This window comes from Scomber japonicus, chromosome 20, assembly GCF_027409825.1.
Source record: "Scomber japonicus isolate fScoJap1 chromosome 20, fScoJap1.pri, whole genome shotgun sequence".
In the NCBI taxonomy this organism is placed as follows: domain Eukaryota; kingdom Metazoa; phylum Chordata; class Actinopteri; order Scombriformes; family Scombridae; genus Scomber; species Scomber japonicus.
The window spans coordinates 5,407,497-5,434,103 of NC_070597.1; the positions used below are offsets into that span (position 1 = coordinate 5,407,497).

Below are 26,607 nucleotides of genomic sequence, written 5' to 3' on the forward strand. Positions count from 1 at the left end.
ATGGATTTGTATCTGATTGGATATTTGATGTGTGTGTGGTTGTCCAGCTCACGGGTGCTTGGAGGCTATCCCATCTGGTGGTGAGTACGATCCATAAGTTTCTCTCAGCATCAGCAGCCTTATGTAGCAAGTAGCAGCATTACAGTAAAAGAGGGGAAGAGAGAGGGGAAGAGAGAGAGAGGGGAGAGAGAGAGAGAGAGAGAGAGAGAGGGGATAGTCTTTCAAATTTTTTTTTTTTTTTTCATTATTATTATTATTTTTTTTATATTTTTTTGGTCAAATGATCATTTCTGAGAGGGCAGAATGTGCACTTTCAGTTGACTGCGTGGAAAAATGTTCTCCGGCCCAGTCCAAAGAATCTTAACCTCAAATACTAGTGTAACGGAAAAGGCTCGCCGTTCTTTCCCCCTCTCTACACTCAGGTCCATTTATCATATTGCAGTTATGTTGTGATGCTAAGAGGATGGATTTTTTCTTTTTCTTTTTTTTTTTACATTTTTAAAGGGGGGAGTGTTTAAATATGTGCATGAGCCATGTTGATGTTGAATTGTCAACAGCTGCAATGTAAAGGAGTTGAAGTGTGAAGCTTTATTATAACTATTTTAAAAAAGTAATAGTCAGATTAGTCGTTTATTACATAAATTGTTGGATATCTGCTCCAGAATTTAAAAAACCTAACAAAAAAAATACGCATCAGTCCAAAAATAAGATCAATTTTCTGGCTTTCAAATAAAAACAATGTAATTTTAGGAGAGTGAAGCAAACATGACTTTAAAAAAAAAAAAATCAGCGTCAAATTTGTTTTTGTTTGCTATCGTGCGTCACTGTTATACATTCAGGGCCACCGACCCCCCCCCCCAAAAAAAAAAACTAAAAACATGCAATGCAGTGAATTTGAATTGTTTTGGCTGTTTTATTTTATGGGTTTTCTTTTGGTGAGGAGGTTTAGATGTATGACATGCACTAAAAACTAAAATATCTGGCACTGACAAAGTTCTTCACACATTTTTTTTTTTAAAAGAATAATCCAAATTCACAGTCTGCCAAAAAAAAAAAAAAAAAAAAGGAGCATCAGCTGTAATTAAATCAATCCCCCTTTATTTAGTGTGTGTTTTTGTTGTTTTTTTTTTTTTGGTTGTGGTGGCAATAGGGGGGTGGTGGTGGTGGTGGTGGTGGTGGTGGGTGGGGGGGTGGGGGGGGACAGTTAAGCATATCATTTTGCTTTTCAATTGTACCACAATTCACCCCCCCCCCCCATCCTCCTCCCCTCCCTCCTCCTCCTCTACTCCACTACAGGATTTGTCAGGAGACAATATGTTTAGGTGCCGCAGGGTTTCATTCTTTGTTAAATTAGCCCAGATCGCTTTTGGCACCAGCAACTGAAAATTTAGAGGTTTTATCTCATTACAAATGCAGCTACATGCAGCTGACCTCATAGCTCCTGGTCCTCCTTTTGTAACATAAAGCTTCTATTTTGGAGATATTTGCGTAGGCGTATGACAAAGCTCTTTTGGCTCGCGACACAATACTTGTCAGAGCTACTGCACTTTTTAGTAGCCCAACTAGCATGTGGTCCCACCGTTAGCGCTGTCCAAACCGCAAGCATCTTCTGGTTTCATTTACAGAGCAGGCAGCTGCCAAGCACACAGGCCACAGGGCTGAAGTGTTAATGGCAAAGAGGACTTTACACCCACTCCTGGCTTCAGCGAGAACCATCAGACAACAGTGACAAAGAGCTTGGGATTCTCTCTCTCTGTCTCTGTCTCTCTCTCTCTCTCTCTCCGTCTCTCTCTCTCTCTCTCTCTGTGTGTGACCTGCAGCTGTTCTGTTCAAGGAGCTTACATGACACTGGTATAATGTTCGAAACCTTAACAATGCACCCCAGCTTTGATTTGGGTAACAAATTATGAAGAAAAAAAAAAAAAAAAAAAGTGTGAGGGCCTGAGTTGAGAGCTGAGGAAGGGGTGTTTAAAAAAAATGAAAAAGAAAAAAAAGAAAAAAGCTTGTGTGTGTGTGTGTGTGCAGTGTAGCTCCAGGTGAGTTGGGGGCAGGTGCTGAGGAATGGGTGTCAAACAAGTAAAGCGGCTGTCAGTGGCATCAACCTCCGCGGTGTCGAACACGTCCCCAAAAAAATGGGAGATACGAAATGAGAAATGAGAAATGAGGTGGCGCTGAGTTTAACAACGAGGGCCCCGGTTTAAAAAAAAAAATCAGCTTCTTCTTCTTGAGTCTAAGGAGGCGATGACTTGGCCATAAATTCTCCAGCCAAGGTGGGACGGACGGGGTTGAAGGGTTGGATGGGTGGATGGGTGGAGGAAGAAGGGGGGGTGGAGGAGGGGAGGAAGAGAGGAGAGGAGCTTTGACTTGCTTTTAACGCCTGGCAGCCTTTACAGTTACAAGACGGGGTGTTGAAAACAAAAACAGAGCATAAATAACTCCAGTGAGATGCAGATATGTGAGGATGAATATGAGGTTGTAGTCGAGAAAAAAAAAAAGGCCCAACAAACTAATGAGGTGGGTTTGGAGAAGGCGAGACGAGAGCAGTAAATTGCCTTCTTGAAATGCAAGAATGTTGTTTTTTTGGTGGTGGGGGGGGGGGAGAGACGGGGGGGGGGATGCAGTTTTTACACAACATAAGAGAAGTCATGACAGTGTTATGTGTTAGTGGCCGCTTATAATAATCCACAGGTACCACAATAATCTGACAGCAACCATCCTTTAAAAAAAAAAATAGACGTATTACTGTTTTATAATCTAATTTTTCCACCTCGAATCAAAGATAATTGAATAATCTCCAACTGAGCCACAATACACTATCAGTTTTTTTTTTATTTTATTAAGCCTGAGTAGCTTAACTCGTCTATATTTATAACATCTTAAGCTACTCTGTCAGCTCAGTTTGTGCTGCTTGGATAAACAGAGGCTGGTTATAGGAGTGAATGATGACAGTCACTTTCAGGGGAAGAATTACCTCTCTCTCTCTCTCTCTCTTTCTCTCTCTCTCTCTTTCTTTCTCTCTCTCTTCAATAACCAAGCTCAGTCGTGCATCAGCAGTGATTATCGGTTTAACTCTGTCATATCACGCCGCACACAGCCACGAGATGCTTAAATCCAATAAGTGTTTTTTCTCTTAATCCTCCTGTTATCATCACTGCTGTTCAAAATCTGCACGAGACAAAAAGCGAGAGTCGTCGTTGTCATGGTCGTCGTCGTGGTACACTTGGATGTAATTTCTTTTTTAATCTTTCTGCCGATCACTGTGATTTTAAAGTATAGGGCCATGTTTTAGTGCTTAATGTTGCTTTGAAGATTTGAAATGATTGCCGTCAGAAAAACAATGAGGCATAAAGACGAGATAAAGAGATAACTGGAGCAAACAGGTCCCAACTAATCAGTATCCATGGTGTCATTAAATGCTCCGTGATGAATTTCCGCTCACTGTTCACTGATGCTGAACTCATCACCAGCTTTTATTGCTTTAATGAGTAACACATGAAACCTCCTTATAATATATAAATCTTTCTGTATCAGATTCATTTTGACTTTAGATGCATTTAACTGCTATTAATGTGCTACGTCTCCTTTTTCTTTCTCTTTTTTTTTGTCCTTTTAGCCTTTTTATCCTGTCGTAAAAGCACTTTGTTACCTTGGATTTAAAAGATGCAACTCAGATAAATTTTACTTACTTACTTTACTGACTTATTACATCTTGACAGCTTTGTTTGAGCTCCACTTTGGTGAATTAAAAGTGGTAATCTGAGCAGAAACCACAAAGCTTTTAAAGCAATTATAACCGGATTATAATATTCAGTCACTCCTGTATATGCAGACATAAATTACAAGACATAAAAGAATAATAATAGATAAGAATATTACATTTACACATCTGCTTTTTGGGTATTTTAAAGCTTTCAGTGATTCACTTTTAACTTCTATTTAGAGCAAATTAAAGTCTAAATGCAGCTTCCTGAATTAAATAATTATATTTGCCGTTTGAAGTGCCACTTGTGGAAGTTTCAGGAACCATTGGGGCCTCATTAATATCAGCTCCACCATACCTCTCCTTCAAAAAGATCTTACGCAAAGCTATCTAGGTTAACCAAACTACTCAGTCTATACACACACACACACACACACACACACACACACACACACACACACACACACACACAGACCTTTCCAGTTCAACCTGAGCGGCTTAAATGGGGCTCTAGAGTCCATCTCTGGGTCTCAGGAATGTCATTATATGGCTGTGACACCCCTCCCCTCCAATCCTCAATCCAATCTTCAACCCCAAAAAAAAAAAAAAAAAACCCCTACCACCACTGGCGGAGGGATCACTTAAATGATTCTTACTGCGAGAAAATCCTCCGTCTGCCGCCCCTGTGTGAAAAGATCAAGGATGTTCGGGTATTATTCTCGACGGCGCGGGTTTTGAAGGTGGAGAAAAGAGCAGGAAAGTCCTGAAGAATGTCATTCATAAGAAACGTTAGGGTTTCATTATGAATGGCTGAGAGCCGCCACAGGGCCGGGGTCAAAGGCAATTTTGGGCTAAAGCTTTTTTTTAAGAGAAACGTCTCCACAGAGAGTGACATCGACAGGAAAACAGAAATAAAACTGCTACTGCTGCAGGTTTTAACGCCATAATTGAGTCTCGAATGAATTGACACTGATGTTGAATCACGTTGTCCCCAAAAAAACATCCCAAACCTACAACTTGGACTCGTCTTTAATCAACAAGCATGTGGGATGACATTATCCGAGCCAAACCCAGGCCTAGGTGAGAGGTTCAAAGGAGAGTGGTATTTCAAAGTAGTGAAGGCGAGTCCTAATCTTCCCCCACCATCAAAGGACATGCAGTGTGCTCTTGTAGGAAATGACAAAGTCCCCCAGCGCATAGCTATTAGCTGCACTAAAAACACAGGCCAGGACAGTTCCTCAAAGGAAAAAGCAGCGACGGCCAGGGGCGAAGAGATCGTTAGGGACACGTGTGTAAGGGAGGCCAACACACACACACACACACACACACACACACACACACACACACACACACACACACAGACACAATCACACACACACTCGTAATATTTAAAGTCTTCATTACCTGGCTGATCTCACCTGCGTGGCTGTATAACACTGGTTAATTATTAGAAGAGAGTAATTTCTCTGACCTTACGGGGTCAGAGGCAAAGATGTGCTGATCACACCTGTGCACAAAGCCCTCAGGTCAACGGTCAGGTTAATTAAACAATGAATAGATGCAGTGTAGGAAGAAAGAAAGAGGAAGAAAGAATCATTCAACATCTCGAAATTACAAGATTACTATCAATAAAATAGATTTAACTTCTTCAGATTGGAAGTGTCTCAGTATTAGTGGCGATACAGCAGCTGACTTTAAGTGCAGATATCTAAATATATAATACTTTAAATTGAGATATATAACCATACTTTACTCTAAAACCCTTTTTTAAAGTTAAAAAAAGAGGCTAAACATCTCTGAAAAGTTAAATATTATCCAAAAACACGACAGCGTGCATGAGCCTAACCCAAATAAAATAGTCTAAAACTGGCGACAGATGTTTGACAGCAGCTGTCAGAGCATCCTTTTACAGTTCAGGAGTATAATAAATAAGAAGCATAAACATAGAAGAAGAGTTTCATAAAGAGAAGAACCTGCAACAACAGATCAGCGTGGTTTTTTGGCTGTGAGTGAAATAACTGGGGATTGGCAAAGCGTCATCAAACCAACGTTTCCCACCACACCGTGTGTTAAAGTCAACAACAATTAAGTTTTAAGTTTTTTTTAATTACTTTTAAAAAGACGCTGTGCGGGTGTTTTTAAAAAAAAATGTCCGCAAAGAAAATTCCAGACATAGGTTGGAAGATTCCTGACAATCCATTACAAGTTATGATTTGCATAGGATGCATTACTGCTGACAATTCAAGCAGCAGCAGCAGCAGCAGAAGCCGCAGCAGCCAACAAGCTAGCTCTAATGAGCGGGGAGACAATGTGCTGTTTGAGTTGGGTGGTTCATTCACACCCTCGAGCCCCCCCAACTCCCCCCCCCCTCCTCCTCTCCTCCTCTCCTTCCCTAAGAGTCTCATTCAAACACGCTCCGTCCTCTTGAGACAACAGCTCAGACTCTGTTGTGTCCACGTAAAAAAAAAGAAGAAGATAACCCCCCCCCCCAAAAAAAGAAAAGAAAGACACAGAGCTTTCCGAGTCTCTGGTGTAACTACTGTGCACAGAGCTGCTGCTGCTACTGCTGCTGCTGCTGCTCTCCTTCACTTCCTGACAGGCAGGTTCACAAGTTTACACCCTGTTCAGTTTCCCCTCTTCACGTCTCTCCATACTTGTGACTGCAGGGGCTCCTTGTCCCAACTCCGCACCTCCGCACTCGCTGTAACAGTCTGCAGAGATAGAAATAAAGAAAGAGAGAGAGGAGAGGAGAGAGAGAGGAGAGAGAGAGAGGAGAGGAAGGGAGGTAGAAAGAAAAGAACAGGTTGGAACATTTTTCAGGGGTCCTGTCATTTTTTATCTGATCAGCCAGGAGCTGTTGGACCACAAATCAAAAGTGTGCCAGAGAGAGAGAGAGAGAGAGAGAGAGAGAGAGAGAGGGAGAGAAAGAGAGAGAGAAAAGAGAAGACAACAAAACACAGACAGGAGAGCTTTGCATTCCAGCCTCCACCAGGAAAAGTCCCATCCTCAAGGCAAAGCCGGCAACTTTTCCTTGGCCCACTTACTCTCTTTCGAGTGTCTTTATCTCTCCGCGGACTCTCTGCTGTGGGATTGTGAGATTCTGATGGCAATGTTTTCAGTGTTTGCACGTCTGCGGCTTCTCTCTCTCTCTCTCTCTCTCTCTCTCTCTCTCTCTGTACTGCTGCTGCTGCTCATCTCGAAAAGTCTCATTTAGCAACATCGATGTCCTCCGGGCAAATCTGACAAGTTGAGCTGCGGCGTCAACATATATATAGGAGGTAAATGAGGGGTGGATAAGAGTTTAATGCAAACAATATTCTCGCCGTCTGTTACTGCCAAGGCCCCTCTTCCAGGAAGTTCACTTCACACACAAACACAGACAGAAGAAGAAGAAGAAGAAGAAGAAGAAGAAGAAGTGACAGAGCTCACTTTGGGATTCAACGCTTCAGGCACAAACGCAAGCATAAGCTAACATTAATTTCTCTTTAATGAAATAAGTTAACTTGTTCAGACACGGCGAAGAACAACTTGTACCCATAGTCGATAATCACGATTGGCAAATATATTGGAACAGGACGGCTTATCTTATCAAATCAAGTCGGATCCGTCCAAATTCCTGTAGCTTTTAAACAAGCAGCAGAAGTTAGAAGTTCATATTTAAGAACTTAGTATATTAATCTTCGCTAATATGATACAAGAGATTCAAGGCTTGGATCCAAAATGAAACGATCTAAAATCCCACCCTAACTATAGGTCTTTGAATACATCATCAAGCTTTATTTCTTCCCCTTCACCTGACAGCAGCAGTAACCTGGAGAGTGTCCCAGCCCTGTGATCAAAAGAAATGGAAAATTATATCATCATGTGTAAGCAGTTTTCGGCATGCCCCCTCAAACGAAGGAGGAGGGTTGCGAGCCAAATATACACACAGCTAACGTTGTTGTCACTATGTTTGCGTTTGCGATCAAGGCTTCTCTCTCTCTCTCTCTCTCGCTCGCTCTCTCTTTGACATCCTCAGGAACTTACAAGTAGCAACACAACCGTTCAGTTTTGCTCTACCTGCCTCGTGCACGAAGGTTTCCATCCATGAGTCTTTTTTTTTTTTTGAACAGCGCCTGAGGAATAATAATGCATGGAGGGATGGATTGTGACAAGCTCTTTAATCGCACTCTTTTTCCTTCCTGTCAGACACTTGAACATTCAATTTGTTATATAGGCTACTGCTAAACATGAAAAACTTAAATATAACATACAACACTGTCTCTCAACCAGAGCTCAAGGTAGATAATTACAGCTAGATTTTAACGTTCTCATACAGCATTACGATGGACAAAATATTAGAAACATAGCTAAAAAATAATCTAATATATACTCACTAACTCACTCATTATAATCTTCATGAATGTAGACTTTATTGCAGCACTGTTGTATTTGACTGCATTAGTTTTATAGCTACCTGTCCGTATCTAGCTATATTTAACTAAAGGAGCTAAATACTTCCATAATGTATTATTTGTTATGTAGATTAAGAAGCTGGCTGGTAAAAGTGGAGTTTATGTTAGCTAGCTGTGTGTACTAGCTCGCAGTGAGAGGTATGAAAAGCACAAAGTCATTGCACGTAAACATACGCAGTGACCCGACTGTGCAAGCGCAAAGAAGCTAGGACGTTAGCATCGTTAGCATACGGGACGTTAGCATTGTTAGCATACGGGACGTTAGCATACGGGACGTTAGGATGTTAGCATTGTTAGTATACGGGACGTTAGCATACGGGACGTTAGGATGTTAGCATTGTTAGTATACGGGACGTTACGATAAAACACAGACACCGTGAAGGTAAAATGTGCTTTAAAGACACTGAAAAAACAGATATTGTTCTACGTGAAAGAGGTGTAGGCCTAATGATGAAAGGTAAAGTAGCTGCCAGGTAAAGCTAATTGTTTTATACTTAAGTTTCGACGTTAGCGCTCCGCCTCCGATGTAACGTTCAACTTTAAGTCTTAAGGTTAAATATTTACAAACAAAACACTTACTTACCGTTTTGAAGCCATTTCCAGATTTGTCGTATTTATCCAAATAACAACTTGAATCTCTCAGTTTGCCAAAAGAAGACAAAAAAACTTTATTGAATGAACGTGAATAACAAAATATGCCTCCATCCTTTCTTACTACTGCAGGATGTAATGGTCTGTAGGTGCTGCTCATATTCCTGAATGAAAAACTGAGAAGAGAGGTTTTTACTTTGTTGGCAATCTTACACTTATATAAAACTTAGCTAATATAATCACCTGTTTGATGATGTAAGCTTGTTTCTAAGAGAGGAGATTACGCTAAAATAACTTCCTCATTCAAACCAGCGATGGCAGCCGGATGTGATATATATTTATTTCCTTTTATTATTCACTTTATTGACATTTCATTGAGTATCTTCATACACATAATAAAACTAAATACTGTTTCTCACCAGATCCCATTTTAAAAGTCGATACTAAAAATTGTAAAATATTTAAAACATAGTCGTGTGTCGAGCAGTCGTGCTCACAATCATATTAAAAACACGCAACAGTTTAGTAGCAGCATATGATTGACATTATATATCATAATTAAAATGAAATGTGCCATGTCCCTTACAGGATTAGCAAAGAGAAGAGTAAATGCTTGGAGTGATTTTAGTGTAATCATCAACAGCAAAGTATCAGATGACACTTTTGGCTTCACGCTACAATATCAGTCTAAAGTTTGTTTCATTCAAGGGAACACCGAAACTTTTAAAGGTTGTAAAATGATTAAGTTTCACCCTAAAGTAGCTCATATCATATATAAAGTAGCTCTTTTGCCCATTATATGTATAGTATAACTTAGAGCATCTGTATTTATGTGTGAAGATCTCAAACTCTTACTATATCATGCTTGCTCTGTATCTAAATTTACTACGCTAAGCTAAGAAGCTAAGCTAAGAAGGTTAGCGTTGGGTTTGCACTAAACAACACTAGTGACTTATTGCCTTTTCCTTCTTTTAAAGATAAGCGGAGACTTACCTTTACCTGTCAAGATCATAACCTTTATTTATTTAATTACTTATTTAATCTCCTTAAAATGGGATGCACTGGATGTTGTTGGGGGGGAGATTGTCTTTTTATATTACTGTCTCTTTGTACCTTGTTCTCAATAAAAAGAAAGATAAGCGGAGACTCAAGAGAAGATATATTGAGGCCTGGTTTGTTCCCATGCAAATCACTTTACACTCTACGGAGTCCCAATCGATTAAAATCATGAATTCGCGTAGATTAAGAAGCTGGCTCATAAAAGTGGAGTTTATGCTAGCTAGCCGTGTGTGCTAATATTGTCTTTTTATATTACTGTCTCTTTGTATCTTGTTCTCAATAATTAGATAGTTGGGGGGGAAAAAAAGGTAAGCGGAGACTCAAGAGAAGATATATTGAGGCCTGGTTTGTTCCAATGCAAATCACTGAAGCCTTATTGTTGATTAATGAAGCACAAACATGCTGAGGATTATCTCTGCTAGCTGTTCATGAACTTGTTTTTCTGTTTGGCGGCTCGAGGCGGCGATAAGGTCAAATGTCATGTTCTGCTCAACAGGTTCAGAGGGTCACCTGCTAGATTTTGCACCTCTGGACATAAGAGAGCTCATCTGTGCATAGACTTGTGCTCCACAACAAGTCAACCCCCCCCCCCCCCCCCCCACCCACCACCACCTTTTTTTTCTTCCTTTCTTTAATGCAGACTGCAGACCTCCCACAATCCCAGCTGCAACATATTTGTGATAGGACAAGATTCCTTCACTCACTCCAGGACTTGAACTGAGCGTAGAGAGAGAGAGAGAGAGGGGAGAGAGAGAGAGGGGGGGGAGAGAGAGATGTGCAGTTGAGATTTAAACTCGTCCTGAATTTTTTTATTGCGTTTTGGGAGCGGTTCGAAAAGTCAAAAAAAGTTTCTTGTTGACAGTGTTCAAAAGTTTTGATTGCGTGAATTTCCACTCTTCGGCAATGTGTGTGGTGGAATCCCTTTGTTTCCTCTGTTTCATATCTGTGGTTTCTTTCCAACAAGCCCATCATACTTTCACATCAGCCCTTCGGTTTATACACTGAGAAAACCCCCAACCAAGTCGTAAAACCCCCCCGAGGCCACGAGAGAGGCCCCATACGAACTTGCCCGGGCATGCACCTGCCAAACCCTGCAGTCCCACCCCCCCCCACCCCCCGTTCCCCGCTGCTCTTGCTCTTGCTGTTCTTACTGCTGCTGTTGCTTCGTCTCGTCCCCCTGCAGCAGATTCCCCCGGCATTTTCTGCCTTCTGCGGAGGTCTCGGCGTCTGTTGCTGTTCCCTCGCTCGGTTGAGACACGTCGGTCGCTCGTGGCTTTCCGAGAAGTGAGGCAGCAGCACACACATCGTGGTCGGGCGTGTGTATGTGTGTGTGTGTGTGTGTGTGTGTGTGTGTTTGCACGATATGCCTCATAAACCCCCCTCAGGGTTAAGACTCTCATTAGCACCTCGCCAAAAAAAAAAAAAAATATCCCTTTCATCTCGTCTGTCCATACGGATCAAGCGAGGCACATCCTTTTTTTTTTTTTTTTTTGCAAACAAAGACAAATAGGCTGGCAGATCCACGAGCTTGTAGTCTAAACACGCTACGTCCACCACAAAGTCCCGTGCGGTTAGCTAATTGATTCCATCAGAAATCCCAAATTCACTGGATAAGCCGAGGGGGGGGGGGGGTTGGAGTTAGGAGTGGCAGCAGGAGAGATGTCCTGAATGGAAGAAGTTGGCATGGCGATGTGAATATCTGAACGCATGGATATCTGAAGGGTTTTTTATTTTTTTGGACAGGATATGTCAGGGGGGTTAAACTCATTTTCATTCAAGGGCCACATACAGCCAAATTTGATCTCATGTGGGCCGGACCATTAAAAAAGATGGAAGGAAGGAAGGAAACAAGGATGGAAAGAAGAGGAAAAGTGATAGGAAGGAAAGACAAAAGGAAGGAAGGATGGAAGTGAGGAAGGAAGGAAGAAAGGAAAAGGGATTAGGAAGGAAAGAAAGAAAGGAAAAGAAGACAAGAAAGGAAGGAAGCAAGGAAGGAAAGGAAGAAAGTAAAAGAAGATGAAGGAAAGATGGAAGGAAGGAAGGATGGAGGGAAGGCAACAAAGAAGGAAAGAAGACAAGAAAGCAAAGAAGCAAGGAAGGAAGGAAGAAAGGAAAGGTGGAAGGAAGGAAGGTAGGTAGGATGGAAGGAAAGAAATAAGAAAGGGAGGAAGGAAAGAAGGAAGAAAAATGGGCCGGATTGGACGGAAGGAAGGAAAGACAGACAAAAGGAAGGAGGGAAGAAAGGTAGGAAGGACAGACAGTGAAGGATGGACAGCCAGACGGAAGTAAGGGAGGAAGGAAGGATGGAAAGAAGGAAAGAAGGAAGGTAGGAAGGACAGAGGGAAGGAAGGGAGGAAGGAAGAAACGAACGAAGGACAGAAGGAAGGATGGAAAGAAGGAAGGTAGGAAGGAAGGATGGAAAGAAGGAAGGAAAGAAGGAAGAAAGGAAAAAGTAAGGAGGAAGGACAGATGTAAGGAAGGAAAAGAACACAGGAAGTAAAATGGGCCGGATTGCTCCCCTCAGCGGGCCAGTTCTGGCCCACGGGCCGCATGTTTGACACCCCTGGGATAGATATATGTTTGAGTTCAGCACGTGACCTTAAGAGCCCCGTCCCCCCCCCCCCCCCCAACTGACTGAGAGATTAATGGGCAGCAACCGAGCTAGCAGACAGTGTAATTAAGGTCCTTTAGTCACTCACAGTCACCAGACAACATGATGTCAGCAACACTTTTAAACGCAGTGATGTTTTTTGGCGGGATCTTGAAGGAGGACTTGAAGGATGAGCTCATGTAGCTGCCATCGCTCGGTTGGTTAAACTCGTGACGAGAACACGGATGGAGATTGATGAGCGCTATCACATTACTAACTTTTCAAAAAGGGAACGTCAAATTGAGCAAAGCAGCGTTTAAAAAAAAAAAAAAAATTGGATTATTAAGTTGGATATGAAAGAGAAGAGGCTTGGGTAGATTTATTAGAGCTGATATTGATCCATCACAGATATATCAATATGTTGTCTGATAAGTGCTGATATATTTATATATTTAAAGATATACAGGCAGCATTTTATGTATATTTAATCCTTTTTCTTTATTACATTATATTCCTATTGAAGTTGACTGTTTCAGTTAGAGCCAGACTGATACAAATAATATATATATATACATAAACATACTTTTATTTTGAAATTAAAATTAAAAACCACTTGTGGCAATGATATTTTAACCATTTGACATTAAACTTTATTGTATAAAATGACATCACTGCACTGAAACACTACACTTCCTATATAATTAGCTATAACTAACTAAAATAACTGTGCTTTTATTTTGAAACGATCCCTTAAAAAACACTTGTGACAACGGTATTTTAACCATTTGGCATTAAACTTTATTGTATAAAATAACATCAGTGCACTGAAACACTACACTTCCTATATAATTAGCTATAACTAACTAAAATAACTGTGCTTTTATTTTGAAACTATCCCTTAAAAAACACTTGTGGCAATGATATTTTAACCATTTGACATTAAACTTTATTGTATAAAATAACACCAGTGCACTGAAACACTATAATTAGCTATAACTAACTAAAATAACTACTTTTATTTTGAAATTAAAATTTAAAAAATCACTTGTGGCAATGATATGCAATGATATTTTAATCATTTGACATTAAACTTCATTGTATAAAATGACATCACTGCACTGAAACACTACACTTCCTATATAATAAGCTATAACTAACTAAAATAACTACTTTTATTTTGAAACCATTTGACATTAAACTTTATTGTATAAAATAACATCACTGCACTTCCAATGGGAATTTAATAATTATAATTAGCTATAACTAACTAAACTAAACTATAACTAAATAACCAAGAACACATAACAAAAAAAAGTATGTATATATTAAACTTGATCATCATATATACGTTAAATGAGGCCTATATAACTTAACTTTTAAAGAAATATCGGCACATATTGGACAACATATTCACTGCGACCGATATATCTGTGAGGACTGATGTAATTTTATACAATAAAGTTAAATATTGGTGTCATAAATGTTTGATAATTACATTTAATCCAAAATAATCTGTATATATATGAGATTATCAGCTTTTTTACTCCCCTAATATCGGTGAAATATCAGTCGAGTCTTGATATTTGTGTCTTTCTGAAACATAAGATTAGTTTGTGTATCAGCGTCAGTCAGGAAACACATGCCAACAACAGTAAATGTACGAGGGGGGGGGGCGCAGGCGAAGGGCGAGGAGGAGGAGGAGGGTGGTGGGTGGGGGGTGGGGGGGGGGGTTCACCATGTTTTCACTATGAGATCAGCTGTAACAACACAACAACACAGCCATCGTGTCTCAGTGCGTAATCTCCTCGGGTAAAGCTTGATACCTGTGAGCTCACTGTAACAATGCTCACCTGAGATCAAAAGAAGGGAGGAGAAGGAGGGGGTGGGGGGGGGTGGTAGAGGAGGAGGAGGGGGAGAAGGGGGGGGGGGCAGGGTTTTTGGTGGCGGCCATATGTAGAAAGCAAAAGTGTACATGAGCTGAGAACTATCTAAAAGGGGGATTTTTGTGTTTTTTTGTTGACTTCAATGGTTTGACTTTTTGTGTGTGTGTGTGTGTGTGTGTGTGTGTGTGTGTGTGTGTGTGTGTGTGTCGGTCGGGGTGGGGCACTGCTCTGCCGCCGCACTCATCTGTCAGAGTCAGAGGCTGCTGTGATTGGGTTGCGCCCTGCGGGGGTCCTGAGGTCATCCTGAGTGGCGCTCTGATCTGATCAGTGGCATTTGTCACCCTCCTCCCACCTCCACCTCCACCCCCCCCCCCCCCCCATCCCCCCTCCTCCTCCTCATCCCTCCTCCCATCTCGTGATCCTTTCATACCCCTCCAGCGCCACGTTGTCCGCCTCAAACTGAAGTTTAGTCTGGAGAGTTTTTTGCATCTAAAACCTGCAAAAAAAAAAAAAAAAAAAAAAAAGAAACTTCCCCTTCACCCACTTCTCTTCCAGAGCGTGCAGACCTGTGCATGTGGGTTTCCTCAGGTGATCGACTGTATCTTCATAAATAAACAAACATGAAATTCGAGTCAGACATCCTCACACAGTAACCGCCTGAGCTTCTGGAGGGAGCCGCTCAGTTTCGTTTGAGCTTGTCACCTCAGAAAGCGTGTTAAAACAAGGGCACGGCAAACATGCTTTTTTTCCCCTTTTCTTTCTTTCTTTCTTTCTTTCTATCTCTTTCTTTTATTTCAAGAAAAATAGAAAGCAATTAAAATTAATTACCTGAATGAAACTATAATGGTTTCTGGCATCGAGGGGCCGGTCTTGGCTGTCTCGTGTTGTGATTAATCCCTGCTTAGGCACATCTGCACCGCTCTTCTTCTTCTTCTTCTTCTTCTTCTTCTGCTGCTTCAGATATTGCAGGTTTTTTTTTTTTTTGTCCCATCACTTAAGAAAAGCTCGGCTGCATTCGCTGTCACTCTTAAAAAATAAAAAAAAAATAAAAAATCACCACCTCCAGAGGAAAACCACAAATGATGGAAGGTGCTGAGGCAGGTGTTTTCATATATTTTAAATTATATGAGGGGGCTTTTCCCAAACTAATCAGACAGGTTCTTGTGTGTTATCTGTTAGATCAGCAGATCTGTGTATGCTAACAAGTGGAAACACTTTGAAAAGTCAGTACTAATAGCTTGTATCCCTGCCCTGAAGTGGGGCCTATTAGCCTCCCCTCCCCTTCACTTCTTGGTGGAGAAGAAGGAGAAGAAGAAAGAAAAAAAAAAAAAAGGAGACAAAATAAACAGGAGCTCTTTGTATAAACTACATTAAGCAGATAAGTCAATAAAACACTCAAGTATGAATCACTGTACTGTCAGAGAAAAAACGCTCACAGTAAAACATGAGATTAATGAAAGCCGAAAGTGAAGCAGCCCTCCTCTGGTGGAGCAGGTTGCCTTTCAGGGAGGCCTCTCTGGCAGGTCACCATCAGCGCTATTGTGGGGTTGAGTTCAGGGAGGGCACAGGCTGAGGCAGGCGCTTCCAAATTCCCACATCCTATAAAAATCGTAACCAAAAAAAAAAAAAAAAGCATCAGGGTTGAGTATCGTTTGAATTCTTTCAATACCTGCGGAGAGACGATGCTGCTTATTGAAATCACTGTGGAAGGTTCTGATCAAAGGATTACGTGCAGTTAAGGTGGATTTAAGGGTGCAATTCTGACTTTTTTACCCCTATTCACATATGAATCTAATACATTATATTAACACCTAATATCATTATGAAAGCAGAAGATCGGATATTGAATTTAAAAGTTTCAGAATTTGTGGACATTGGTTTTTCAGGCTTAGAAATATTTTTATTTATACAAAGGAGCCTTAACTGCCAAAACTTTCTGAATGTGCATGCCCATATTTGGTCATTTAATTCAGTAGACCTAGTAGTCTGTATTTCCACTTGTGTAATTTTAAACAATATAACTTACACAGTAGGCATAAACTAGTTAGCTTTAAAATAACTGAATAGAAAAAGAGAGAAAGGCACAGGAGCTTAGTTGTCCTAAATTAATTAATGTCCCATTTTACTCTAATCCACCTTAATTACAAAGCTGACCGTGCGTTTAAATCCAATTTATGACACTTCAATACCCCGAGCCTTAAACAGCACAGCATGAGCAAACAGTTTCTAATATAATGTTAAGATGTTGATGTTTTTAGATGTTTTTAGTCTCCTTAAATTAATCTCTCCTCTCCCCTCTCTCCTCTCTGTGTGTCCTAGGTCGCTGGCTCTCGGGCAGCAGTACTCATCTCTGGGTTCCCAGCCCATCCTGTGCGGCTCCATCCCCGGCCTGGTGCCCAAGCAGCTGCGATTCTGTCGCAACTACATTGAGATCATGCCCAGTGTCGCCGAGGGGGTCAAACTGGGGATCCAGGAGTGCCAGCACCAGTTCAGGGGCCGCCGGTGGAACTGCACCACCATCAAGGATAACCTCGCCATCTTCGGCCCCGTACTAGATAAAGGTTTGTTTGGCTTTTTTATGCATAAAAAGAAGAAGAAGAAGAAGAAAAAGGCTGATATGAATCGTTATATATTGCTGCATTTTGTTACGATATACACATGTATTTAAAATGATGTGTGCCAAACAACACCTGGCTGTTAAAAGAAAGAAGAAGAAGGAGAAGTAGAAGAAGAAGATGGAGAAGGAGAAGAAGAAGAAGAAGAAGAAAAAAAAAGGCTGATATGAATCTTTATTGCTGCATTTTGTAACGATGTACACATGTATCTAAAATAAGTTAAAACTAAATGATGTGTGCCAAACAACACCCGGCTGTTAAAAGAAAGAAAGAAGAAGAAGAAGAAGAAGAAGGGGAAGAAGAAGAAGAAGAAGTAGGCTGATATAAATCTTTATTGCTGCATTTTGTAATGATGTATCTAAAATAAGTTGATGTGAGCCAAACAACACCCGGCTGTTAAAAGAAAGAAAGAAGAGGAAGAAGACAGAGAAGAAGAAGAAGAAGTAGGCAGCACAGTGAAGGCTACTGCAAGCTGTTACAAAAGCTCAACATGAAGCATTTTACACAGTTTGCACCCTAAGGCTCAGCACTGCCTGTTCTTTCTTTCTTTGGGCTTCTGCTGACAAACGACTAACTAGGGCAATTACAATAATATACACCTTTCCTGGCTGCAGTGAGAAAAATGAGCGCAGGTACAAGCACTGACACATTATTCCACTTACATCCATCTTTACCTTCAATATCGCATTTGTTTTTGTAGTCGGAGGCTCCTTTTTCTTTCTTTTCTATCTATCTTTTTCTCTCTTTTTTTTTTTTTTACAGGTTTTCCTTCGCCGTGTTTACACTCTCGTACATGAAAGGGGGTCAACGCCGTAAATCTATCAGCGAAACCTGACAAGTACAGCTGATATACTGGTAGACATCCATCAGGCACTTCACACGCAGAATGCTAATTGTCAGATTGCTCCAACTCCTGCCTCCTTTCCTCCGTCTTCCGTCTTTCCTTTTTTTTTTTTTTAAACACTCCCGCTCCCGAAAAAGCTTGACAGTAGCAAACAATAGGCACAGGTGTCCCCCCGCCCCCCCGCCCACCCAAATACCACCACCACCAACACCTTCTCCTTCTCCTTCTGCCACCTTCCCTAATTATAAAAGTAGAAGTTTGTGTGTTAGTGAGCGAGGTGGCTGATTGGAAATGAATTAGCCTGTGTGTCAGAGGGGAAGGAATCTGGGCAGAAATGGGCAGCGTGAGCAGTCCAAGCTCCTCAGTCAAATAAAAGGGAGAGGGGAGGCCAAATGAGATTACAGGCAATAGAAAAGGGCCGGGGGGCTCTGCTCAACCCCTACTGTGCATGAAGACCAGTGCGCGCCTCACACAGTCCAGCTCCCACGGACGCCCCATTCACACGCCCTTTTGACTCTGTCATGAAAACAGGCTGAAAGGGGATCTCTTCCCAACCTAGCCCGGGTGTGCACCACTTTGGGATATAGGGAAGCAAAGGAAGGAGGGAAGGAGGGAAGAGGAGCGTCTCTCACTCACTTTTTTAGGACTGATGAATGAAGGAAGGGAGAGGGGAGGGGGGTGGGGGGGGGGGGGTTGGAGTTAGAGGAAGGAAGGAAGAGCTAAGAAGCATCAGCTCCAGCCACCTTAAGCAGTGTGTTGGTGTTGGTGTTGGATGCCTGGAGGAAGTGGGGGGGGGGGGGCGTTGAGGTCCTGCGGTGGGTGGTGGTGTATGGGATTTCAGCTCAGGGTGTTGGCGGAGAGGGGTGGCTGGAGAGAGAGAGAGAGAGACAGAGAGAGAAGGAGAGAGAGAGAGAGCGAGGGGGTTAGGGAGTTTAGGGAATGCCAGCTCCGGGCAGAGCGGGGCTGTGGGGGCGCGAGTCGCTGGGCCCTTTGTGTGGATAATACAGTGTGACACAAGGGAAACAAAGGCGGATTGATGGGCCCAGCAGGTAGCAGCAGCAGCGCTAGCCTTGGCTAAGAGCCAGAGCTCCAGGGGCCCCGAGCTCACAGGCCCATGTTGAGGAGGGCCCGGCTAAAGGCTTGCCAGGGTGAGCGGGGATGCCCAACCTGAGGAGTGTGTGTCACCCAGAATCATCATTTAAGATATAATAACATAGAAATATCATATTAATGGTGTTGTCTGCAGGTTGAACATCTAAAAATACACTTAATACATCCCTATTTGTTATCACACATTCAAATAAAACACCCAGAAATATAAAATATTGACTCTTGTTGCACCAATTTAGCCCCTACAGGCAAAAACACACTTTTTTTGTCGTAACTTTGCTTCCAGGTGAGAAATATGACGAGCCCGAAGCCCCAAAACATGAGTAAACTTTTGTCAGGCGGCATTTAAAGTGGTCTGATTGGGATTGTTTCAGATATAACAACATAGAAATATCATATTGGTGTGGCTGTCTTCAGGTTGAACATCTAAAAATACACATAATACATCCCTATTTTTTATCACACATTAAAATAAAACACCTACAAATATCAAATATTGGCTCCTACAGGCTAAAACACCCTTTTTTTTGTCGTAACTTTGCTTCCAGGTGAGAAATATGACGAGGCCGAAGCCCCAAAACATGAGTAAACTTTTGCATGGCAGCATTTAAAGTGGTCTGATTGGGATCGTTTCAGCTATAATAACATAGAAATGTCATATTAATATGGCTGTCTTCAGGTTGAACATCTAAAAGCACACATAATACATCCCTATTTCTTATCACACATTCAAATAAAACACCTACAAATATCAAATATTGGCTTCTAAAGGCAAAAAGACACTTTTTTTAGTCGTGACTTTGCTTCCAGACACATTCATGGTGAGAACTATGATGAGCCCGAAGCCCCAAAACATGAGTAAACTTTTGTCTGGCCGCATTTAAAGTGGTGTGATTGGGATTGAAGAGGAATTTCAGGCTTTAGTGGCCACTGTGTGATCTAAGTTTAAAACCCTTCCCCGTACCTGTGTGTGTGTGTGTGTGTGTGTGTGTGTGTGTGTAACAGAGCTAGCTGGTGTGTAATGGGTGAGCCGTGGTAAGTGTGCTGTGATTGTGAAACAATGGTGTCTGGTTACATAATAAGCTGTTGCCTTCAAAGGAGGCGTAACTCCATCCCCTCTAAAAAAGAAACAGGCCGACACACTGCTAAGTTTCACCTGAAGGCCTCGGGGCTCTGAACAGGAGGGAGAGGAGGAGGAGGGGGGAGGAGGAGGAGAGAGGAGGGAGGGGTGACAACATTCCTGAAACACTATCCAGATGCAAAGCAGCAGCACACCTCAGGGATGACAGGAGGTCAGTGAGATCCCACCGAGCGTTCGGCCCTCCTGACATCGACACAATGAGCTGATGTCACTGCAGGGACTCTGCTTTTAGGCTCCTTCATGTTCCTCCTGTACTACTTCCTCCTCTCAGTGACGACAGTATACGGTACAGACTGTGAATCATGTTTACATATAATGAAGTAAGAGAGGAGAGGAGAAGGAGAAGGAGGGGAAGGGGGTGGAGGGGGTAGGGGGTGAAATATGTCAGTTTCTATAGGCTTTTTTTTTCTCGCAGTGGCAAATACCGAAGCAGAAGTGTGCCTCCTCTAAGATGAAATGCTGTGTTAAAAGGTTATCGCCTCCAGGTTTCCCTTTCAATACGTCTGTCTGGATGTTGGCAGTAGTAAAGATGGCTCTTGTCCATGTTTAACTCATGATTGACACTTTTTTTTTTACCTTCTCTCTCTCTCTCTCTCTCTCTCGCTCCCTCTCTCTCTCTCTCTCTCTGTCTCTTAGCAACCAGAGAGTCAGCGTTCGTCCACGCCATAGCTTCGGCCGGCGTCGCCTTCGCCGTGACGCGTTCCTGCGCCGAGGGAACGTCCACCATGTGCGGATGTGACTCCCACCACAAGGGGCCGCCGGGCGAAGGGTGGAAATGGGGCGGGTGCAGCGAGGACGCGGAGTTCGGGGTGCTGGTGTCCAGAGAGTTCGCAGACGCCAGAGAGAACCGTCCGGACGCTCGATCAGCGATGAACAGACACAATAACGAAGCGGGACGCACGGTAAGAAAGAAAATAGCTACAGATATATGAAAATAGATAGATTAAATATCTGATTTCATAACCTCAGACCAGAGGAGTCAAACTCATTTTCATTCAAGGGCCACATACAGACCAATCTGATCTCATGTGGGCCGGATCATTAAAAAGATGGAAGGAAGGAAGGAAGGAAATAAGAAGGGAAGGAAGGAAGGAAGGAAGGAAAGATAGACAAAAGGAAGGAGGGAAGAAAGGTAGGAAGGACAGACAGTGAAGGACGGACAGACAGACGGAAGGAAGGAAAGACAGACAGTGAAGGACGGACAGACAGACGGAAGGAAGGAACGAAGGAAGGTAGGAAGGACAGAAGAAAGGAAGGAAAGAAGGAAGAAAAGAAGGAAGGACTGAAGGAAGGATGGAAAGAAGGAAGGTAGGAAGGAAGGAAGGAAGGAAGGTAGGAAGGAAGGAAGGACAGATGTAAGATCTTTCCTTCCTTCATTCCCCCCTCTTTCTTTAATTTTTCCTTCATTCTTCTCCCTCCCTCTTGGAAGAAACAAATTCTTCCATACTTCTTTCCTCACTTCCTTCCTTCCTTCCCTCCTCCTTTCCTTCCTCGCTTCCTTCCTCCCTCATTCTTTCCGTCCTTCTTTCCTCCATTCCTTCGTTTCCTTCCTATTTTCCTCCCTTCTTACTCCTTTCCTCCCTTCCTTCCTTCCTTCCTTCCTTCCTTCCTAACATAAAACTTGTCCAAATAACCTTCTTAACTTCCCGCCTTCCTCTTTTCATCTCTCCCTCCCTCCTTACCTTCCTTTCTCATTCCTTCCTTTCTTCTTTCCTCCCTTCCTCCCTTCCTTCCTTCCTTCCTTGACCTGAGGACAACAGGAGGGTTAAGATATCTTTTAATAAGAATTCAGCCTAATTCATGCACATAATGATCAGTGTTAGACTAACCTGATGAGATTTTTTACTGTCTCCATGAATCAGTTCAGGGTTTAATAGTTAAAAATATGCTGTATAACATAATAAGACTCACTATAAGCATGTTTTTATAGAGCAGGATCCTTCACAGCAAACTGTAAAACATATCACACTATAAATGAAAGAGGAGGAGAAAAGGAGGAGAGAGAGAGAGAGTAAACACGATGGAAAAAGAAGCCGGTGCATTCATCCAGGAAACATTAGTGTGTGGGATTACTAATTGCCGTGTGAAGGGCGAAGGATTCGGTATTTGACTTGTCCGCACATTTCTAAGTTTCCACCTGAAAGTGAGCACTTGACATTGAATGACTGGTTAATTACTCGTTTAAAGCAACACCCTCCTCCCTTCCTCCTTTCCTTTCCTCCTCCTCTCCTCCTCCTCCTCTCTCTCTCTCTTGCTTTGCTGCCTTTCCTCCTTCACCTCGCCTTTCTTTCATGCTTTGCATCCCAATGAAACAAAAAACTCCCTGAAAGTCAAATAACCTGAATGAGTTTGAGGGTAGGAGGGAGGGAGGAGGGGGGGGAAGAAGGAGGAGGAGAAGAAAGAGGAGAAGGAGGAGAAGGAAATCAGCTCAGATTTAAAATATCATGAGTTGCTCCTCCACCTCTCCTTCTCCTCGTCTCCTCTCCTTCTCGTCTCCTTTCCATCTCCTCTCCTCTCTTCTCCTTCTCCCCTCCTCTCCTCTCCTCTCCTCTCCTTTCGTCTCCTCTCCTCTCCTTCTCTTCTCCTTCTCCTCTACTCTTCTTCTCCTCTCCTTCTCTCCTCCACCTCTCCTTCTCCTTTCCTTCTCCTCTTCTCCTCCTCCTCTCTTCTCACCACCTGGCCCTCTCACGCTCCACTCTTCAACCCTCTCCTCCTCCTCCTCCATCTCTCTGCCTGAGGGGCCTCTGAGATTTGATGTTGGCATGACAAGCTAACAGTGTGATGTCACTATAGTCTTCGTCGTCCCCCCTCTCCTCCTCCTCCTCCTCCCCCTCCCTCCTCACCCAGAGGTGCGACCGCCACCTGCCTTCCGCTCCAGCTGGGGGGGATTTCTGCAGCTAAATATAGCTCTATAGTCGAATTGAATTAAAGCAACTTCACACGACACAAAATCAAAACACAAAGGTGAAATATGCCCCGCGGCAGTCAGGCAGTCAGGCAGCACACTCACCGTGTTGTGAGCCGTCGACTTCACAGAGAGAATCAGCAGCAGCAGCAGCAGCAGGAGGAGGAGGAGGAGGAGGAGGAGGAGCAGGAGGAGCAGCAGCGGCGGCGGCGGCGGCTCAGAGCCTCTGTGCTTCAACAGCTGCATGACACTTAAATAAATTGCAGGCGGTGGCATATTGTTTTTCTTGGCTCGGCTCGGCGAGTCTTTAGCGGTTTTGTTAGTCTGCATTACTGAATTTCCTGTAGATTTCTGACCATAAAATCCCAGCAGATCTTGCTTTGTGGTGACTTACTCAACCTCCTGCAACCCCCTCCACCTCCTCCTCCCCCTCCACCTCCACCTCCTCCTCCTCCTCCTCAAAACACTGAAGCAAGCACATTTTTTTAAAAAGCTAATTAAAGGAGTAATCAGTCTTTCTGGTATCAGCTGCTCATCACCTGTAGCTGGTAGCTTGATTACAACTTCTTCTGTCTTCATAACTCAGAAGAAGAAGTGAAGTTTTTATTCATTTATTAGCAAAGCGAAGATAGTTTGAAGCATTTTGAATAAATTGATTGACAGCTGGCGACGTGGATCAAGCTGCAGAAATGATTTGAGGAGTTTCTACGGACATTTTGACACTTTTTTTTGGGGACTCTGAATCTTTTAACTTCTTCACCTTTCAAAGCTTTACTACATCTTTATACTAAAGACAGATTTTTAGTGAAGCATTCCTTTAAGTTTCCCCTCAAGGGGATTAATAAAGTACTTCTTGTCTTATTTTATCTCAAGACATTAGGAAAGAAGTTGATGAATAGCTGCCTCTTAGTTAACCCTCATGTACCATTCAGGGTCAAATTTAACCCATTTTTACATTTGAGAGTTCTAAAAACACCATATACACATTTCTTCTAGCTGGTAGGGGGGAGGAATGAAAGAGAGAAGGAGGGAGGGAGAAGGAAAAGGGAGAAAAGGAAGGAAGGAATGATGGAGGAAATAAGGAAGGTAGGAGGGAGGGAGGATGGGGAAGAGGAAGGAAGGAAAGAAGGAAGGGAGGAAGGTATGGGGGAGGAATGAAAGAGAGAAGGAGGAAGAAGGAAGGAAAGGAAGGAAGGAAGGAAGGAATGATGGAGGAAATAAGGAAGGTAGGAGAGAGGGAGAAAGGAAAAGAGGAAGGGAGGGAGGAATGAAAGAAGGACAGAGGAAAGAAGGAAGGGAGGAAGGTAGGGTGGAGGAATGAAAGAGAGAAGGAGGGAGGAAAAGAAGGAAGGAATGATGGAGGAAATAAGTAAGGTATAAGGGAGAAAGGAAGGAAGGAAGGTAGGGGGAAGGAATGATGGAGGAAATAAGGAAGGTAGGAAGGAAGGAAGGAAGGAAAGGAGTAAAGAAAGGAGGGAGGAAAGGAAAGGAAGGAAAGGAGGAAAGGAAAGAAGGAAATGAAGGAAGGAATGATGGAGGAAATAAGGAAGGAAGGAAGGAAGGAAGGAAGGAAGGAAGGAAAGGAGTAAAGAAAGGAGGGAGGAAAGGAAAGGAAGGAAAGGAGGAAAGGAAAGAAGGAAGGAAGGAAGGAAGGAACAGTCAAAAGAGACAGGGTTTTCTAATGTTTCCTGTCTCTTCTCCTCAGACCATCCTGGACCACATGCACCTGCGCTGTAAGTGTCATGGCCTGTCAGGAAGCTGCGAGGTGAAGACGTGCTGGTGGGCTCAGCCGGACTTCCGCATGCTGGGCGACTACCTGAAGGACAAGTACGACAGCGCCTCGGAGATGGTGGTGGAGAAGCACCGGGAGTCACGCGGCTGGGTGGAGACGCTCCGAGTCAAATACAACTTCTTCAAACACCCGACCGAGCGCGACCTCGTCTACTACGAGGGTTCGCCAAACTTCTGCGAGCCGAACCCGGAGACCGGCTCGTTCGGGACTCGCGACCCGCGTCTGCAACGTGTCATCGCACGGCATCGAGGGCTGCGACCTGCTGTGCTGCGGCCGAGGACACAACACCCGGACTGAGAAGCGCAAAGAGAAGTGCCACTGCATCTTCCACTGGTGCTGCTACGTCAGCTGCCAGGAGTGCGTGCGCGTTTACGACGTGCACACGTGCAAGTGAGGAAGAGGAGGAGGAGGAGGAAGAGGAGGAAGAGGAAGAAGAAGTGTTTAGAGATACAGAAACAGACTGCTGGACTACAAGTGCTGCCCCCCCCTTCCCTTCCCCTTACACTTCCCCATCTATCGCTCCTTTCTAAGCTCCTGCACGGCTCTTCCTTGCCCCCCCCCCCCCAAATTAACCCCCCCCCCCCACCACCACCACCAGATCTTCATCCTAGACTCCATATATAAAAAAATCTGCACTAGGATCCGACACATCGACTCTGCCGCTCTCCTGGGAAGAAGAAGAAGTTCCTCTCCTTCACCTTTACCTTTACCCCTCCTCTTCCTCCTCCTCTTCCTCCTCCTCCTCCTCCTCCTCCTCTTCCTCCTTCCCCTTTATGTCTTTATTTATTTCCCCCCCTTCATGCCAAACATTTGTGTGTGAGGCATGTACAGTACAGTAACACTTTTTACCTGTGAGATTAATGCAGTAAAAAAACAAAAAAAAAACAAAAAACAACAAAAAGACTTTATTTTTTTTTCTTTTCCTTTTCTCATCTTCTTTTAAAAACTAACACCTCACTTCTCCAGCTAAATCTGGCTGTTTTTTTTTTTTAATCTAAAGAACTAAACCAACCTCTACGTCATCGTCACTTAGAGGGGAGTCGTAAGTGATTTTTTTTTTTAACAACGTCGGCAGAAAAAAAACAAAAAAACATCACTTTGTAACTACTGAACTGAACTGTGTATGCAGGGCAGCGAGGCATCACGGAGGTGCCAACTTCCTGTCCTGTCCTGTCCTGTCGTTGTTTTTGTTTTTAATTTTAATTTGTAAACTACTGAGCTGATGAAATCCTCAGTGTTGCTTCTCTTCTCTTCTCCCCTGCTGACTAAGACTCTCTACTGCAAGCCTGGAAAGATATATGTACGCTGCAGCCCGAGTTTTATAGCTCCTTGCATTTCTGAAATATTACCATTGGGCTGGGACTGGAGGTATGCAGGAGGGTGTGTGTGTGTGTGTGTGTGTGTGTGTGTGTGTGTGTGTTTTTCTATCCTGGTGGGGACCGCAACCTGACATATTAAAACCCGTGGGGACCGATTTTTCCCGTGGGGACCGACTCCTGGTCCCTGGACCTTTTCCCGACAAAGTGTGTAAGTGCGTAGCATATTAGCTTCGTATTAGCATATTAGCTTAGCAATTAGCCCCCCTAGCTAACTGGATTATTAGATGCAGTGTTAATGGTCAGGGTTAGGGTTTCAATCTAACATTTATTCAAATACTGAATATGAATTGTACTGTGGTCAACAGTGATGTCAATTGTATGCTAATAGACGTTAGCATTACGGGTCCCAACGAGGGGGAGGGGGGGCAAAATTCAGGTTTCAAATTTATGTGAGAGTTATTGATATTTCAAATTTGTTCAAACAGAATTATGATGAATTTAGGAGTTAAAATTACGTCTCTAGACCCTTTAGAAAGGCTGGAGGGTCAGGGTCCCCACGAGGTAGTAAAAACAGGTATGTGTGTATGTGTGTGTGTGTATGAGA

The 26,607-nt window shown here is 43.1% G+C and overlaps 1 protein-coding gene across 1 annotated transcript; it reads left to right on the forward strand.

The window, feature by feature from the left end:
• On the forward strand, window positions 1-25,078 carry LOC128381453 (proto-oncogene Wnt-3-like). Its single transcript, XM_053341469.1, is given in 5 exon segments — window positions 1-80; window positions 16,597-16,838; window positions 20,624-20,889; window positions 24,598-24,900; window positions 24,902-25,078. Coding segments are annotated over 5 exon segments (1,068 nt in total).
• The last annotated feature ends 1,529 nt before the right edge of the window (window positions 25,079-26,607 follow it).